Consider the following 18,878-nt stretch of genomic DNA (forward strand, 5'->3'; position numbering starts at 1 on the left):
TAACATAGACATTTTTTATTTACTATTTTTTTAAATTAAAATTTGCTAATATATAGGTCTGTTTTAAAAAACTACAAATATAGAACTTGTCGTGTTGGAAGAGCAGCAGGTTTTAAAAAAAAAGAATAGTGCGTTCTAATATTCTCAAAATTCAAAACACTATCAAAATAGTCATAAAAAACTTTATGATATAGATGATACTATCATCTAGCTCTCCAAAAATATTAAAAAAATGATTTGTACAAATTTTAGGGATTCTAAAATTTGAATTTTTTATTTTTCATTGCACAAGTAATTCTGTGTATTGAAATTTTTTGGAGAGATATTTTGATAGTGTTTTGAATTTTGAGAGCATTAGAACGTGATTTTTTTTATTTTTAAACATGTCTCTTGTTGGAAGGACAACATGAGTCCAGATTTACCATTTTCAAAACGGTCACATATATTTACAATTTTTTATTTAAAAATATGAAAATAAAAAAGTTCGCACGTACGTGAGCCGTTCTCCAGCCATCCTAATTTCATCAAAAAAAAATCAGTAGAATACTAGCCCATCCGTGCTAAAGGGCCACCATTGCTCTACGAGAGTTCCATGGCCGGTTTAGGTTTTGTAATAAACCGGCCTAAACCGCTGCTTGTTTTGTTGGGCCGGGATGTAATAAAATAGCGAGGCTACTGAAATCGGCCTAATACAATACCGAATACATATACCGCATCAAAAACCGGCCTGCATATGCCAGGTTTGTTTCAGTTCAGTTATCATTCTTCAGCTTGCTTGTTCCTGTCAGGATTGTATGTTGGTCTGCAGTGGTATACTCAAGCTGTATGAGTGGCGTCAGGGGTGTGGCGGAGCAGAGCATGGCGGGGAGCGAGGTCAGCCTTGGCTGCTACGCGGTGGAGGCCGGACCAACGCGACGTAGTGGAGTCCGATGGGCTCAGGTGGTATCTGGGAGAGGAAATCTGGTACGATGATATTTGGAAATATGGTGGAAAAAAAGTTAATTCCCACCAAAAGGATCACCATTTGTATTTTTTTTTAAGTATCAATAATGGGCACTCTCCCAATTGCAAAATAACGAGTCTGGTTTCCTAGTTTATTGAAATATTAAAGGGGTCAAGATTAGAGCGGGAAATGTTAAACAAAGATTAAACTGATGCCGTATGTACATTGAATTGAAGTGAAACTAGGTAGGAACTTGGAATCTTGTCACCAAAAGAGCACAGGAAAACAAGCGAAAAACCACGGATACTAAGGCGTTCGTGAAGCATTTTCCATTAAATGACTCAAGCGAATGCCTTCTTATTTATTTCTGCAATTGCTCTTCGGCAGTTGTGTCGGTGTGATGTACAAACGCAGGCTATTTCTGTGCTAACCAATCATTAGCATGTCAAATTGCATCCAGTAACAAAATGCAAATGGTAGCTGTGGCAGATCCAGAGCTACTTAAGTATGGACTCTCTCTCTCTCAACAATGTTGTTCCTGGTACGACAACAAGCGACAACGGAGATACAACAGCAGAGGAGGATCGAGCAGTAGAACAGCCAAGAAGTAAACAGGCACGGCGTCCTAACCAGCAAGTAATTGGGCTGGAATGGCTTTGTAATGTTTGCTAGCTTGTAGGCCTGAGTGAGTGTGAGAGAGAGCCATGAGCGAGTAGAGGAGTTGCGCCTTTTAGCTTGTGTGCGCTGGTGGGAACCAGCATGATATAACCAGACAACTTTCCTCTCCTCCCTCTCCTCCATTCCTCAACTCGGAACATGCTTCTGCTGAATACAATTCTCGATCCTTCCTCTCAACTCCAATCTCTTTCACTTGTGTATGATTCTATTTTTATAATAATATTTTTTATATTTTATTAATGTATTATAAGAAAAAATAGAAATCAAAATTATATTTTAGAACTATATCAGTATTAAAAATGACATCTATTTGGAAGCGGAGGTTTCGAAGTGGAGGGAGTATTTGGTGATCGGTTGCAACCGACCATCCAGCGAGCGGCCGCATCGCTAATTAGATCAAATCAATGGCGACCAATATAGTATAATACAATATAATGCTGCTGCCGACCGATATAACGCGCTTAATTGGCTCTTGATTGATTGATATAATCATGCATGTGGTAGCTGCAACCTGCATGTTCCGAGAATCACCGTACATGCATATATGTGTGTGTACGGATCAAGTCCACGTCCTTCACATTTTTGTTGGATTACTAGTTTACTATGGTGACATTTATTGATTCTCCTCTGCTTGTATTTTCATTTTTTAACTAATTTTTTTTCATATAGTACTAGGTCTTATGGTCTTAGCCCTGCCTGATTTTTTAAAATTACAACGTGATACACACCATAATCACACTTATACTTACGAGTAAGTGTGTCTTTTTTATACGTTAATAGATAATAACGCTCAAAACACTCACATGTATGTGAAACATAACTAGAGTTGATGAGTAGAGTTATATACTCATCATTCCGCCACTATCTCAAGAGCTTGTTCCAGCTCTGCCTGATATTGAGCCAAAGAACGAACGAGTTCTCTGTGTAGCTACCTGAGAATAGATTTGTCCCCACCTTGCCCATAACAAAATACTCATCCAAGCATTTTGTTGTGACAGAATTCAGGGACAGCTGGCGTACGTGTTCCTTACACATGCATACATGGTTTCTGGTCCATTAACGTCGGGTAGCTAGCCTTGTGTTTGAGCTTTGACTAATAATCTGGATGGTCCCAAGATGGACGCATATATATAAGGCTATCTCTAATCATTTCTTTTTATTTTAATTCTTTTATTCTCTTCTCTGTTCTTATTTTTTTATTTTTTATTTATCTTTAACAGTTTTTTTAAAGAGATTTATAAAGAGAAAAAAAGAATCCTAAAGCGAATAGAATGAACTTAAAAATCATCTTGTGAAAAAAATCGTGAAAAAAACATTGAAACGTTGTAGTAAACGAAAATCTCTTATAAAAGAATATGACTCGCAAAAAGAATTTATCGGAGATAGTCTAACAAAACAACTTAGGGATGAGTTTGTAACACCATGAATATCCGTAGATCTAGATTAATACAATTTAACTAAAAATTATAATAACTAATTAATTAATTAAGTTAAACTAAAACACATTCACTAATCGCTCGGCCTCCGCCACCACACCAACCTGCCGCGCAAACACATACAATAAAATAAAAATAAAGAAACGAAAAGAAAAGAAAAACGTGTACCATTGCCCGGAGGAGGCCTGAGCTCTCACGAGAAGGGAAGCTGTACACCGACAGCCTCGCCCCCCGGCCCCACCTGCCAGCCTCCCGAACCTCACCCTCCCGCCACGCGTCCCCTTCAGTTATAAACAGCCTCCTCCTCACCCCCCACACACTCTCTCTCTCTTCAAGTAAACCCACCACCGACGAAGCAGCAGCAACGCGCAACTAATCCACAGCTCGCCCGCCGCCCGCCGCCCGCCGCAGCCATGGGCCGCGGCGCACTACTGCTTGTGCTCACCCTCGCTGCTTCCGCCGCTGCGGCTGTGTCGGGGGCGGAGCAGCAGCCCGCATTGAGGTCCCCTTCGACCGGCAGTGGAGCGACGAGCGGAGGAGCTGCTAGTACGGGTGTGAGCTCGAACTCGGTGCTGGTGGCGCTGCTGGACTCGCACTACACGGAGCTGGCGGAGCTGGTGGAGAAGGCGCTTCTGCTGCAGGCGCTCGAGGACGCCGTCGGCCGGGGCAACGTCACCATCTTCGCGCCCCGCAACGAGGCGCTCGAGCGGGACCTCGACCCCGAGTTCCGCCGCTTCCTCCTCGAGCCCCGCAACCTCAGGTCGCTCCAGTCGCTGCTCCTCTTCCACGTCCTCCCCTCCCGCGTCCACTCCCTGCCCGCCGGCGCCTCCGCCCTCTCCCACCCCACGCTCTCCGGCGAGCGGCTGGAGCTCGCGACGGCGGAGAACGGCGCGATGCGGGTCGGGGGCTCCGCGGCGGTGACGCGGCCCGACGCGGTGGTGCGCCCCGACGGCGTGATCCACGGCATCGAGCGGCTCCTGGTCCCGCGGTCCGTGCAGGAGGCCTTCAACCGCCGCCGCAGCCTCGCCGCCATCTCCGCCGTCCTCCCCACCGGCGCCCCTGAGGTGGACCCGCGGACGCACCGGCTCAAGAAGCCTGCCCCGCCCGTCCCGCTCGGCGCTCCCCCCGTGCTCCCCGTCTGGGACGCGATGGCTCCGGGCCCCGCCATCGCGCCGGCGCCGGCCCCCGGCCCGGGGTCCGGGAAGCACCACTTCGACGGGCACAGCCAGGTGAAGGACTTCATCCAGACCCTCCTCCTCTACGGTGGGTACAACGAGCTCGCCGACATCCTCGTCAACCTCACCTCCCTCGCCACCGAGATGGGGCGCCTCGTCTCCGAGGGGTACGTGCTGACCGTCCTGGCCCCCAACGACGAGGCCATGGCCCGGCTCACCACCGACCAGCTCTCCGAGCCGGGGTCGCCGGAGAACATCCTCTACTACCACATGATCCCCGAGTACCAGACGGAGGAGAGCATGTACAACGCCGTGCGCCGGTTCGGGAAGGTGCGGTACGACACGCTGCGGCTGCCGCACAAGGTGACGGCGCGCGAGGCCGACGGGTCCGTCAAGTTCGGGCACGGCGAGGGGAGCGCCTACCTCTTCGACCCGGACATCTACACCGACGGCAGGATCTCCGTGCAGGGCATCGACGCCGTGCTCTTCCCGCCCCAGGAGGAGGGCGCGTCCCCCGCCGCCGAGCCTGCCAGGAAAGCACCCGCCGTCACCGGCAGCACCGCCAAGCCCAAGCTCCGACGAGGTCAGTACACAAATCACCAAATAAACCCACATTATTACCCCTTTCATGCCGATTTATCTACATTGCTGCTAGTAATTTCAGGCTGTAGATTTAGATATTTCCCCCCCACAATTCTTGTGGTTAGTACCAATAATACAGCGATTGCATAGATAAATAGTAACTAGTGAAGGATGGTGAACAATCGGCAGCAAAAAAAAAAGGGTCGTGTGTCAATGTGTGTCGGTGGCGGCTCGCCGTTGCCATCTCCCGAGGACCCGAGCCGAAGCATCTCCCCAGCGACATTTGTGGCGTTGAAGTAAAATCGGACCAACTACTCAACTATTCCTACTCCCTCCATTATAAATAGATATAAATAAGTATCGAACTGTTTCAAATTTTAGCTACGAATTACTTTTGTTGTATTGAGTTTGTATATTAAAAAATGACAGTAAATATGTCTTAAAAAAATATTTTTATAATAAAATATTTTTATGTTTATCAATATATTATAATATAAAATAGTTTTTAAAATTGTATTTTATAAACCGCTGGGGAGATGTTATAATATTTATTTCGAAGCTTAAGGTTACTCTCAGTGCAAAGTTTTATGCACATAAATGAGGTGTTATATAGGATTTTGTACTAATGTATCAAATAATTAAAGAAGAGAGAGTAGATAGTAATATCTTATGGAAGATATAGGCTAGGGATGTAAACGGATCGGATACGTATGGAATCGAATTCGGATAGTACGATTTACCACATTTTAATCCGAATACGAATACGGATCCGGATATCTTCGAATACGAATACGAATCGGATAGTTCGAATACGAATCCGCATTCGGATATCTACTCGAACTTCAAAATTCAGGTTGGAAATTTAAATTTTTGAAAAAATTTGACTGAAATTTGATAAAATTCGAATGAAATTTGTTCTACTTTGATTGGGCCAGAATTTTACAAATTTTGTTCAAAATTCATGTTGGAAATTTAAAATTTTGATCAAATTTAACTGAAATTTGATGAAATTTGACTGAAATTGTTCCAATTTGATTGGGTTGGAATTTCGTTCATATCTGAAATTTCTAAAACTTTAGCAAAATTTAGTTCCCTGATTGACGGATACGGATACGAATCGGATATATCTCGAATTCGGATATCTATATTTGAATCCGAATCTCGAAAACGAATTCGGATATATCCATTTTAGTATCCATTTCAGAAACGAATACGGATACGGATATCCATATTCGCATTTTAACGGATACGAAATCGAATAATTCGGATTTCCTACCATCCATTTCCACCCCTAGATATAGCTATGTTATAATATTTTAAGCAGATTGTGAGGGAAGTATATTTACTAGAAGAGTCAGTTGTAGAAATAATACATTAGAAGAGGGTATTTACTATTGTATCAATATGATATGGCAAAATAAGAAATCATTTAGCATCGGGAGTAGTCTAAATAAGCTTAATCACAAGCCGGCCGGCGTCCTAATGAAGCCCTTAGCTGTGCCACGTTGAGCCCTGACGGCGCACGGAAGGTCCGGTGGGGGCCCTACTTCCAGTGTGGCCCCACATGTAAGGCCTGCACGTGATTCCGTTTGGCAGCGAGGGGTGAGCTGTCTCTGCTTCGGCGACGTTGATGGCTCAGCGGATAGTGTGAGCTGGCTCCCACGATGGCAGTGTGACGGGATCCCGGGCGCCGCGGGTACCGAGGAGATCATTAGATACCTGCTCGTGACTTCGTGAGGACGAAGACGACGACGGGCCCGTGTGCGCTGGCTGACAGGTGGGGCCGGACTCAGTGAGCGTGCTGGTGTTCACTCGCCGTGCTAATAGGACCCATTGGTGTCTGTCTCGCATTGCAAATATAAACTTGGGCAAAACAAAGGAAAATTTGGCCCATAAACAATTGCTACTGTTTAAGAATATAAGGCATTTTGTTTTAAAAAGGTCATCGAAAGTAAACTTTGATGGTTAATTTCTATTATAATATGTTGTCAATTGCTATAAAACTTATGAAGTTTGATTTTTTCAAAATAAAACACGTCTTATATTCTTGAACGGATATATATATATATAACGTAGTTTACTGTTACGTCATCCTCAGTTGCTGTTGCCATCTTCGCACCACCCTAGTTACGATTAAGAAAAGGTGAGTTACGATCATATGATAAAAAGTGTATAATTATGAGAAATATTATAGTTTACTGCTGCGTCGTCCTAGTTACGACTAAGAAAATAGTCAGTTATGACAGCATAGATAGTTAAATTACGATCACATAACAAAAAAGTTAGTTACGATAGTAACTATACTGCTTTTTGGATCGTAACTAGGGTGTGCGCAGAGGTGACCTAGTTGCGATCACAGTTACGATTAAGAAAATAGTCAGTTACGACAGCACAGATAATTGAGTTATAATCACATGATAAAAAAAATCAGTTACGATAGTAACTATATTGCTTTTTGGATCGTAACTAAGGGTGTGTACAGAGGTGATCTAGTTACGATCATATGACAAAAAAGTACATAATTACGACTAGATAAGGTACCCAGTTACGACCGTATATGTTTGTAGTAACTAACCTATCTTGTGAATCGCAACTATACTATTTTTTGGATCGTAACTGCAGGGTGATGCAACAGTGAACTACAATGTGTCTAAACACTTAATAGATATACAGTGTATATATACATACACATTGTATATTTATTCTATTATGTGTCTAGGCGCAACGTACTTCACCTCTGCATCCACCTAATTACGATCCCAAAAGCAATATAGTTGCGATCTATAAGATAGCTTAGTTACTGCAAATATATATGGTTGTAACTCGATATCTTCTCTAGTCGTAATTATATATTTTTTGTTATGTGATCGTAACTTATTCACCTCTGCACACAACCTTAGTTAGGATCTTAAAATTAGTATAGTTGTGATTCACAAGATAGGTCAGCTAGTACAAATATATATGATCGTAATTTGATACCTTCTTTAATTGTAATTATGCACTTTTATCATGTGATCGTAACTTGTTCACCTTTGCGCACACTCCTGTTACGATCGCAAAAGCAGTATAGTTGCGATCGTAGCTAACTTTTTGTCATGTGATCTTAAATTAATTATTTGTGTCGTTGTAACTGATTATTTTTTTAGTCGTAACTGGGTTTGGCGCAGCAGTAAACTACAGCGCGCCGTGTGTGTTATATATATATATATATATATATATATATGAAAACTAGTATGTACTACTGGGTGTATGTACTCCCACCTCTCATATATACCACTTTTACACGTGTGTTATACTTCTTTATCACTATTTTTTTATAAGATTCCATGATTTTTTATCATAATTTGCGTATATACTTCTTTTATATATAAAAAAGAGTATATAGCAAAAATGAAAGGCTAACATTGAATTTTTTTTCATACAACTTATATTGGAGTATATTAGAATTAGTATTAGAGTATACTAAAAATAATAAAAGAGTATAAAGTGTTTGTTTATGTGATATATTGTATGTGGGAGTACATACTCCTAGGAGTATGAAATAGGTGTCCTATATATGAAAACTAGTATGTACTACTGGGTGTATGTACTCCCACCTCTCATATACCACTTTTACACGTGTGTTATACTTCTTTATCACTATAAATATACTTCATTAGTAATTATAAGATGCTACAATACAAATCTCACAAATTTTTTTATAAGATTCCATGATTTTTTATCATAATTTGCGTATATACTTCTTTTATATATAAAAAAGAGTATATAGCAAAAATGAAAGGCTAACATTGAATTTTTTTCATACAACTTATATTGGAGTATATTAGAATTAGTATTAGAGTATACTAAAAATGATAAAAGAGTATAAAGTGTTTGTTTATGTGATATATTGTATGTGGGAGTACATACTCCTAGGAGTATGAAATAGGTGTCCTATATATGAAAACTAGTATGTACTACTGGGTGTATGTACTCCCACCTCTCATATACCACTTTTACACGTGTGTTATACTTCTTTATCACTATAAATATACTTCATTAGTAATTATAAGATGCTACAATACAAATCCCACAATTTTTTTTATAAGATTCCATGATTTTTTATCATAATTTGCGTATATACTTCTTTTATATATAAAAAAGAGTATATAGCAAAAATGAAAGGCTAACATTGAATTTTTTTCATACAACTTATATTGGAGTATATTAGAATTAGTATTAGAGTATACTAAAAATGATAAAAGAGTATAAAGTGTTTGTTTATGTGATATATTGTATGTGGGAGTACATACACCTAGGAGTATGAAATAGGTGTCCTATATATATATATATATATATATATATATATAGCATTTGTGGTTGTTGCCTCCATTATGAGTTAACAGCGACAGAATCAATCACCTGCTCTAATTGGCTCTGCATCTCGTTAGATCATATTTTGGTTGTCAAGCTAGCCAACATGTTCACTGCGGCTTCTTACGATGCTTTTTCTTGGTAATGCAGGGAAGTTGTTGGAAGGGGCTTGCCGAGTGATGGGTGTCTTCGTTCCAAGGTCGCGGTTCGCGAGCTGCCAATGAACAACGGACGGATCACGGGCAGATACGTGTATCTCATTCTGCTTCTGCCTGCTTGCCTCACGACGCTGAAAGATGAACCGAAACAGTCTTGGAGGAACGGATGGATGGAGAAATTTTGGTTAGTCAGTTAAGGGGGGCAATAATCCGGGGTTGTGAGCAGGAAGAACCGGATGCAGGATTGGAGAACTGGTGGCTGGGATGTCAAAACGGATGGGAATTTGTTTATACTGCAGAGCAACATGATGTATAGCAATTAGAGCGCTTTTTTTCATTGTTTTGATTTTTTTTGTTGATGATGTTCATGTTCTTTTTAGTAAATAAGAATCCACAAACATGAACAGCGTTCATGGATCACTGGTAGTCTGTTTCTGCACTTTTTTTTTTGCATTTTGTTTATTTATCAGCCATGAAGAACCTCAAGTGATTCTATAGGGAGAAAAAAGAGGAACGATGCCAATATATTCCTTAAAGGCCTAGTGAGTGAACCATATAGTTGCTTCTAATCCTTTTCCATGAAATATCTGATCCATCTCAGACAGCATCCACAAAGCACCATTATCCCATCATGCTAAACTTGGTCCAACAGGAGGCATACAGAACTTCTACTCAGAATTCATAAATAATAGGAACTCTGAAATTATGCTGCCAAGTTCCACATGCCTCCCAGCTGTAATCACTGGGACAGAATGTGTCCATACTACAAATAAGATCACTGCAATGACATTTCTCAAGGCAACTCTTTCTGCAGCAAGAGAAATGCCATACCACAAAACAGCCAGAAACACAATATGTGTGGACCCTCAAATAATATAAACTGCTTCTCAATCGATCAATTCTCATCACCAAAGCCTCTAGGTTCCAGTTCTGTTCCCATGTGCAAGGTGAGTTCCATTGCGGGGCCGAACGAAGGAACTGAACTACAAAGATCATGCGCCTGGTTCCATGGCAACAGATCATGCTCTCCTGGAGCTCCGTAGTTTGGCTTCGTATTGCCGTCGGACGAGTAAAGACTGCTGGTAAAGGTTGAGGTCAAGGCCGTCGACATTCCTTCCAATGCGTGCTTGTAGAATTGCCTGCAGAGGCGTACATAAGAATTGGTGTTGCTTTGTTCTAAAAGTATCAAAAAACAGATGGATCAAAGCTGGACTGCTTGAGAAGAAAGGAGATTGGCGTACATCATTATCTGGAGGGATCAGCAGTTCGCCAATAAACTGGTACGTCGAATTTGTGCGGAAACTGATGTCCCTCAAATGTTGAGTGTCAACCTTCAAACTCACGCTGCCGTCTTGGATGACAGCAATCGCAGAGTCCACGTCATATGACTGCAGACTAAAGAAAAGCAAGGAGCTTAGCACAGCTGAAACATAGAATGTTCATAACGAAGCTAAAAGGAGGCTTCAGCACATACTTTCCTGTTACTCGAAGGGATGTCCCTTGCTTGAAGAACTCTGATGATGGCTCTAGCTCCCGCAAAATAACAGGCACCCCTGGTTTTAAACCAGAAGATGCCATCTAGCACCTAGAACAAATAAAACACAAAATATAATTATGTCAGATTGTCAGGCATATGAAGTGTTCACAAACAGAACAAGAATATGATTGTTTTTCGACAGTACACGAACCAAGGAAACAGCATACAGAAACTACTAATATAGGTAAGACTTAGTGATTAACAAAAGTATTGCTCAATGCCGTGTTTCCTTCTAGTTTCTCGTGCCCTGCCCAGTGAGCACTACATAGCCAGGATTTAGTTCTTCTAAGACTCAACATGTTCCATTTGATCAGAACATCAGATGCACGGAAACTGAAGAGTGAAGACAGATTATTTACACACTACTGTTCACAGATCCATTATTTTCACATCATGACGTCAAATCATTATATAACTGAACAAAAAAAACATTTTGACTTTTGAGGTAATGGAATAATACGGCATCCCAGTAAGTTAGGCCAGCCTGAAATCACTAAAATCCCATGAACAAAGGTAACGAGCACATTATTCTTTTCTGCAATCCTCTCAACAGTTTTTCTAGATTTTCTATGACAAGGATCAATGTTACACACTTACACTGCAATCCTATAATAATAATCTTATTTAGATAAAGGAGGTATACAGCACACCTCAGGCCTCTACTCTCTACTTTCAGGAGAAATGCCTGTTACAAAGTTCTTAACACCAGAACAGAGTGCTGCTGCCAAAAAACAAACATGAAGCTCTGGTACTCAGCAACGCTAAAAAAATGAAACGGAAATTGAAAGCTTACAATATACTAGGTCCATAGCGAACCCAGTACTAGTGAGCTGTGATGATATCAGAGCAGAGTAGGCAAGCCTCTTGCCATCAAATCTGGTTTATAAAGCAGCCACTGAATGTTATGACTGTATGACATAAGTCCAGATACAAATTACTCTACAAAGCATGCCAATAAGATTAGATTGACTGGGATCTGATTTGGCAATTTGAAAACCGAAGATCATGAAAACGGAGGTGGTAGTTTATGAAATGAAAGCAAGATATTAAGGGCCGCAAAAAAACCCAGTAATGTCGCGAAGACTCTGCAAGAAAATCAAGTGAAAATCCACAAAATGATGAGATAAAGCATCTATCACTACAAATAGCGGTATTGCACACTTATGGTGGTAGCTTTGCTTAGTTCCCTGCAGGAGATCCACATTCCATTACATTAGATTGTGAAAGATGTATCCAAAAAATAGCCATCAGATCAGTTCATCAGCCCCAGGCAAAGATGGATCATTTATTTATTTTACAAAACCTTTGTGTAATACCCATGAACTAAGGGTGGGAATTTCCCCTCTGAGCTGTACAAGGAAAGATGGGGGAGGGACAAACAAAAAATAAAACCAGAAAAATACCCTAACCTCACTGTTTTTTTTTTCGTTGCATCTAATAGCAAACAGGTGAACTCTGTCCTCCACAAAATGTTCGGCAACAACAAACAGCCAGCAAACCTATTGGCTACAAGCAAGATGAGACCTAACGAAACCCACAACCTTCACAGCAATCGCCTCCGCATCGACCATTGGGTCAGTTGTATCCACCACAATCCTTGGCACATCTCCAATTTCATAATCTGTGCAACCTTGGTAAGCTTCCACAAGCCTTTCCAGCTCGCCCCAGGTCTTTGGCTTATGCCATCCATCAGCACCGCTACCGTCGGCCACAGCCGCCCCACGCTCCTGCAGCCTCCGGCGCCACTCCTGTTCATCGTTAGGACGGCACTCCACAATGACAACAAGTGCGGCGGGCAGGCGGGTCAGCGCATCGAGGTGCGCACGGCGCGACAGCGGGCAGTCGACGACGACGGACAGGCCGAGCCGGACCTGCCGCTCGGCCACCCGCCACAACACGGCGTAGGAGAGCTCGTTGAGCATCCCGGCGGCGGCCAAGCCCTCGAGGGGCAGCGTGCAGTCCCTGACGTCATCCTTGTCCAGGAGCGGGCAGCGGAGCGCGGCTGCGATGGCGCGCGCCGCCGTGGACTTGCCGGACCCGGGGTGTCCCTTCATCGCCACCACCACCGCCGGCGCCGGCGCAGCCGATTGCTCTTCGCCCATCTGCACCCCGCCCTCCCTAAACAACCCTAACGCATTTCTTGGCTCCTCGCCCAGCTAATGGCACACACCCTATAAATGGCGGATGCCTCTACCCAAAAATCTAGCAAGACACAGGAGCAACAGTACGATCTTATCCTTGATATAGCAAGAATCCACGAACCTAGCGGCAACAATCTATGGCCTAGAAGCATCCAAGAACCCGACAAAAAGGCATCACGAGGGAACAAGGAACCGACGCAAGATTGCGACAGGTATAAAGAACCGATGCCGTAACTGGTGGTAGTACCTGCGAGTGTGACGGCGACTTCAAGGGAATAGCTGCGGGCCGCCTGGCCGGCGACGGCGCGACGGCGGTGGTGGGGAATGGGAACCGGAGAGGCTGCGTTGCGGACGATAGTGGTATGTCTCCGGCAAACTGGGCTGGCGGGTGAGGAAGCGGTAGGCCGTCGGGTCGAGTTGTGCCAGCCGGCGCAACGGAGTTAAGCCGGACGAATTAGATCGTCGGAGAAGGAGTTGGGCCGTGGAGGAAAGAGGTTACCCCTCACAGGCCCTGACTTACGGTCCATGAGAAGGGCTGGAGCGGGGGAATTTTATCTACTAGTGTCTTGCGCGCGCCTTTGCGCGCGAGTGACAGCAGCGCTGTGAAGTATAAAGGTATATTTTGCTCAGTTCTATTTTTTTTAGTGAAGTATTAGATAAATGGGAGTCAAAGGATTTAGAGTATGTACTGTTAGGTTTTTTTCCTTTGTTATGTGGTTATTTAGCAAAACTGATGGAAATAGTTTCAGCAGTGGCGGAATTTGCTGAGTGAGTAAGCGATGACAAAAGTAAATGCAGAATGAAGATGGGGAGTGGTCATAAGGCAAAGAATCTACAATACATGCAGCAGCTATTTTAGATTTCAAGATCCCAATAGAACGAGGTGATCAGTTTGCATACCAGATGTGTTGGTGTTCAGGTAGGTATAAGCTGGAGGGAGGAGTTTGTCAACAAAATGAATGAGTAATTAGATGATGCAAAGTGTTGCTGTTATGGGAATGAGAATCACAGCCGAATCATTTGGGTGGCAAATGATTGTAAACAAAAGATGGCTTAGTATATGTAGTTTTTATGTGCAAAGAAAAGCTGATGTAGTGTGAATGGGTCATTGCAAAAGCATTTTGACATAGAAATTGTACATGCAAGGGCACAGAGATCCGAGATAGTGGCTGATATAAATTCTAGCTACAGATCCTGTGCGAAAGTAGTATATGTATTTTTATGTGCTACCATTGTTGTAAGGAAGCTGTTAGGAAGAATACCTCTAGGTTGGCAACGGCAAAAGTGAAATACTGTTTTTCTCATAGCAATAAGAGTAGTGATTTTCAGGTACAAAATACTGTAAGAGGAATTTAGTAAGTAACAGTGTTAGAAGTAGTGCTGAATATATTTGTGTACTGGTTGTTTAAAAGCATAAAAGCTGTTTTAGTGTGCAGATGTCGGTGGATGCTTGAATATAGACTGGTGTATTATACATGGCCATCATTAGAAGAGGCTAATGCTATTTTGTCCATAGTATCTAGTTCCAGGAAGACATAGTGATAGCGGTTTGCTATGGTTAGCTTCTTCCGCATTTTTGCTATCCTAATAGGATTTATATGTACATATAATGGTACATGAAGGGCACTGATAGTGTATCTAGTATTGGTTGGCAAGTTAACAGGTTGCCTAATAGAGCTGCAAAAGCAAGTTGCTGTAAACAAAAGGGAGCATCAGGTTACTTTCACTGGCAAAAGATAAGCAATGGTCCAAAGTTAGTTTCTGTTCAGTGCTTTAGGTGCCTGCGGGCAGAAGAGGAAGCAATTGTTAGTATGTTTGTGCTGTGGTTTTGGGGGAAATAGATAGTAAAAAGGTGGTATGTGATTGAAACAACCTTTGTTATTTGTTTTTGTGTGCAGGAGGAGGTTTCAGATTGGGCGCTTTTGTGGCTTCATTTGTGGGTTCCTGGAAAGCAGTCCTGTGTGAATAGACAATAATGTGACAATATCAATACTAAGACTGATTGCAAAAGAGGTTATGTAAATTGGAAGGTTGGAGGAGGCTTATTCTGTACTGATCTGTCGCCAGGTGGAGTGATGCGCCTGCTGTTGATCCGGGAGAATCATTTTTGCTTCTTTTGCGGATAGTACTATCGCTCTAGTTAAATAGAGAAGCATATGTGCAAAGTTGAGTCAGCAGGATGAGTGACTAAATGCATATGAGGGGTTAAGCAGTGAGGAGAAGGTATGCTTGCCTTTGCAATGTCTATAGTATCTTGGAATAGCCTTTTGTGAGCAGCGGAATGTTTAGATGAACCAATATCATGTCTGCATGTTATAGGGATAAACATTTGTTATGTTATGCAGTAGAATAGTAAGGATATTTATTTTATATGTAATGGTGATGGACAGTTACATGAGTTTAGATTTCTTCGATGGTGTCTCATCATGGTCCAGTGATGGGGGAGGGGTCTGCAAAATGAATTTAATTTATTGGCTTGTAATCACAACAAAAAGTGGCGTGTGTGTTTATGTGCTATGTAATAGGCTACAAAAAGGGTGCATTCTTACGGCATCTGGTGGCGTGTTCTTGGCAGTCACTTTCTCAATATTTGATTGCGGTGATGGTGCGGTGCTCTTGGGTTCAGATGGTACCGTAGGATCAGGTGGAGCAGCATAAGAACTGATGGGATAGTCTAGTGTTTGAGATGTTGGGTGGGTGCTTGACGATGTTGGATATGTGAGTGAATGGATTGGGATTTGAGAAGTTGCTGGCTGTTTTTGCTGGTCATCTCCTGTGTGTGGGAGTGCGTGCTGCCTTCCATAAGCAGTAACAACAGAGTTCACTTGGTATGATTTTTGGGGGTTGTAGTAGCTCTGTTCTGTTAAGGTAACTGCTAGAGTGAATTTTAAAGACACTATAGCTGCGATGTCTGGCGGTGTGTTATTTGCAGATCTTGATGATCGCAGGACTTGTTGGACAGGTTTACCTACAATACGCCGGGCAACGTCGCCAAAAGCTATCATCTCAGCTTCGGCAGTTCCATCATTTGCAATGAAGCATAGCTTGTATCTAGATAAGTCGATTTTTATCAGTAATATCAATCAGTGTACATATGTTTGTATGGTAAGGAAAGGGAGAGTGATTCTTACTTGAAACGGTAGCTTGTGCAAGAACATGTGTTGCACCTGTAACCATCAGCATCTGGTGCACAGGCTCTGCTGCATCTATTACATGATGGGAACCACCATGCTGTGTTTAGCACTAGACGGGTGATAGTAATAGTGCAGCGATATCCACCGTCCTATCATTGGATTTATTGAGTGATTGGTAAGGGATGCAGGTAATAATGGAGGAATGATTAATTATGCTTTGTTATTTAGAGGTAGGTGTAAAACTGTGGTGGAAAGAAGTAATCTGTGAATGGGTAGCTACAATGATAGGTTGAATATTGCATACCGGGAAGTCATATGGATCCATTGCTTGTAAATCGCTGAGATATTTGTCTTCGAGGTGAAGTGATGTTCGCAGTGGAGTTGCTTGTTGTGTGGCAGCAGTGATATGCTTGATTGGTAGGCGCTGATTGTGAAGCCTGTGTATGGATACTTGTTAGTAAATATGCAGTAATATTTTAAGGAAAAATAGAGTAGAGAATGGCATAGGATTGTCATGGAATGGTATGGAGCAGTTTTAGTAGTGCTTACGCGGTGTAAAATTGTTCAGCTTCAGGAATTGTGGGATTGAAATACCAGCGACATGCGGTATTGCCGCTCAAATATCCTTGACCTGTTGAAACGAACAAAATGGGAATGTTGGTTTTTCATAGTGAAGGAGTTGCTGTTGTTGTGTGTAGTGGTATGGTTACCTGCATAGGTTTTCATGAGGCTGCCAACGATGAGGACAACAACTGGCTTAGCTTGTTCCTCATTGTAAATGCTGTCGATGCTAAATTCAGCAGCTCGTCGGCCCCATAGAGTCAATCTAATTTCAGCATTGCTGTGGATAAACAGAATTAGTTTTGTGTAAAGCTGTATTGGCTGTATTTGTGATGGAGTGTCAAAAGAATTAATATATAAAATCGAAAACACAGGTTGATGTTGTATCACAGATATTAGTATATAAGATTGTAAATATGTGTTGATTACCTAAGATCTTTAAGGACAATGTCTCTGTTTAAAGTGGGCGTTGGCTGATTTGGAAGCTGCACCGAGTGTGTGTCGGAGACTTCAGTGATCATGCCAAGAACATCTGCAGTGGTTAGATTAGTATGTGTTAAGTTCCTGTTTGAGAGGTGGGAGTACATGATTATTGAATTATAGGCACCACTGGTATTAACCTAGGAAGTTCCTGTTTTCGCCTGCGTGTCTTGGAAGGTCAGCAAAAGGTGTAAGTTTGTAGATGTATGCTGGGAACGTTTCTGGGACATCTTTTGCTGGAGTTATTTTTGTGTAGCAAGTAAATTCTAGCATATAGGGTCTATCAACAGGTTTGTAAAAGGATTTGGCTTTTGATACTCTAAAACGGCTGATGATATAGATGCCACCCTCTTGTATCAAAGGACTTTTACTGTCTATTTCAGAGTTAGGTATTTCGGCGTAGATGGCATTTCCCTGCAGGGTCAAATTGAAAGTAAGTGTCGTAAATTATCAAACTGTTATTCTAGAACTGTATGTGTAAATTTAGAAAGCATTATGTGTCTGCAAGGTAGAATATGTCATATGATAATATAGTGTGCAAGACATGTAAAGAATTGTGCTCGCACATATGTATGTGGAACAAGAAGCTGCATGTTTGCAAAATTGTTTTAGTGTCGATTTCAAGGTCTGGAGGTTGAAGCTTTTTTGGCTGCTTAGGGACGCGGTGCAATAAGACATCTGCATTTATAGGGCAAGGGTAAAAGTATTGTGAAGAATGGAACACCAAATCTATTGGCAAGGCACTCTTCCTAACCAGATAAGGCAACCGAGGCAGACAACAGATCTAATTTGAAACATATAAGAGTCCAGCAATACGCTTGGGTAAACTGATTTTACCGAAAATGTTCATGGTAGGCTCTAAAAATGGCATTGCATTGAAATCAGTTGGCTTTCTTAATGTCCAAGGATCATAACGATGGTGCATTAGAAATTATCAATCGCCCAAAATAGGAATTATCTATGGGCCTGAACCTTTAACCCTCTATATGTAAGATTTTAAAAATCTGTGCAGCTGTTGAAGCTACAAGGTATGCATGAGTCAATTGTGACATAAATGAGTGGCATATATAGAGGAAAACTTACACACGATGTAATACAGAAGGAGATACAAGGCAATAACACAAAGGCATGTACTGTTTGATTTTTTTTTTGGCCAAGGATTTGAATACAAATAGTAAACCATGGTGTGTATATATACGGAAAAGTAAATAGGCTATGCACAATCATCTATGTGATGTTCTGAATAGGGATAGGTATGAGAATGATATCTGCATAAAAATCTGGTGATGTATTGCAATAACAGGTAAAGTATGGATCTATCTTAGAATTGTAAATCCTTTGTGCTAAAGTCTTTTTTAGTAGCACCACAATTGGTGTGAGGTTTATATTTCGCTAGAAATATTGAAGACATGGTATGTATAGTTAGAAAACCAAATGAATTATGACTAATTACGTATATTATATATAATAAAGTAGAAGATTTTTAAGGAGATATAGCTGTGAAAAGGGAATTTGTATATTGTGATATCGTGGAGCATTGCGGGAAGAGCTAGAAGATGGTTTTATTTTAAAAACGCAAAAGCGCTGTCATAAGGCCCTTTTTTTAGAATTATTAAAATTGTAGGGTTTGTGAAACAACTCTCTTTTTTATATCATTTTGGTGCATATTTTAACTATCATTTTTAGAATCTACTTCAAAA

General features: G+C 41.7%; 4 protein-coding genes and 1 long non-coding RNA gene across 7 annotated transcripts; 1 reads left to right on the top strand and 4 right to left on the bottom strand.

The window, feature by feature from the left end:
• The first annotated feature begins 3,392 nt into the window (after window positions 1-3,392).
• LOC133892377 (fasciclin-like arabinogalactan protein 15) lies at window positions 3,393-9,745 on the top strand. The gene is made up of 2 exons (XM_062333109.1): window positions 3,393-4,815; window positions 9,318-9,745. The coding sequence occupies exons 1-2, from the start codon at window positions 3,471-3,473 to the stop codon at window positions 9,389-9,391; spliced, it is 1,419 nt and encodes a 472-aa protein (XP_062189093.1). The 5' UTR covers window positions 3,393-3,470; the 3' UTR covers window positions 9,392-9,745.
• Window positions 9,746-9,983: 238 nt separating this feature from the next.
• LOC133892379 (CST complex subunit TEN1-like) lies at window positions 9,984-13,491 on the bottom strand. Of its 3 annotated transcripts, none has more exons than XM_062333113.1 (4): window positions 13,251-13,491; window positions 10,800-10,903; window positions 10,567-10,720; window positions 9,984-10,464 (listed from the first exon to the last, which is right to left on the bottom strand). In XM_062333113.1, exons 2-4 carry the CDS (start codon window positions 10,901-10,903, stop codon window positions 10,345-10,347), a joined length of 378 nt encoding a protein of 125 aa, XP_062189097.1. In that variant the 5' UTR covers window positions 13,251-13,491; the 3' UTR covers window positions 9,984-10,344. The 3 variants fall into 3 exon arrangements, with proteins under 3 accessions (XP_062189097.1, XP_062189096.1, XP_062189098.1); XM_062333112.1 differs by having other exon boundaries at window positions 10,800-10,910; window positions 13,251-13,488; XM_062333114.1 differs by lacking the exon at window positions 13,251-13,491 and adding an exon at window positions 11,656-11,970 and having other exon boundaries at window positions 10,800-10,910.
• On the bottom strand, window positions 12,104-13,211 carry LOC133892378 (uncharacterized). Its single transcript, XM_062333110.1, has one exon. The coding sequence runs from the start codon at window positions 12,962-12,964 to the stop codon at window positions 12,362-12,364; it is 603 nt and encodes a 200-aa protein (XP_062189094.1). The 5' UTR covers window positions 12,965-13,211; the 3' UTR covers window positions 12,104-12,361.
• Window positions 13,492-14,403: 912 nt separating the features above from the next.
• On the bottom strand, window positions 14,404-15,141 carry LOC133892380 (uncharacterized). Its single transcript, XR_009904373.1, has 3 exons — window positions 15,057-15,141; window positions 14,877-14,960; window positions 14,404-14,784 (listed from the first exon to the last, which is right to left on the bottom strand). It is a non-coding gene; the product is annotated as an uncharacterized LOC133892380 (long non-coding RNA).
• On the bottom strand, window positions 15,140-17,526 carry LOC133892267 (uncharacterized). Its single transcript, XM_062332954.1, has 10 exons — window positions 17,319-17,526; window positions 17,128-17,230; window positions 16,848-16,978; window positions 16,687-16,768; window positions 16,442-16,574; window positions 16,135-16,286; window positions 15,553-16,054; window positions 15,398-15,453; window positions 15,237-15,309; window positions 15,140-15,190 (listed from the first exon to the last, which is right to left on the bottom strand). The coding sequence occupies exons 1-10, from the start codon at window positions 17,449-17,451 to the stop codon at window positions 15,140-15,142; spliced, it is 1,416 nt and encodes a 471-aa protein (XP_062188938.1). The 5' UTR covers window positions 17,452-17,526.
• Window positions 17,527-18,878: the final 1,352 nt, after the last annotated feature.

Source organism: Phragmites australis, chromosome 15, assembly GCF_958298935.1.
Source record: "Phragmites australis chromosome 15, lpPhrAust1.1, whole genome shotgun sequence".
In the NCBI taxonomy this organism is placed as follows: Eukaryota; Viridiplantae; Streptophyta; class Magnoliopsida; order Poales; family Poaceae; genus Phragmites; species Phragmites australis.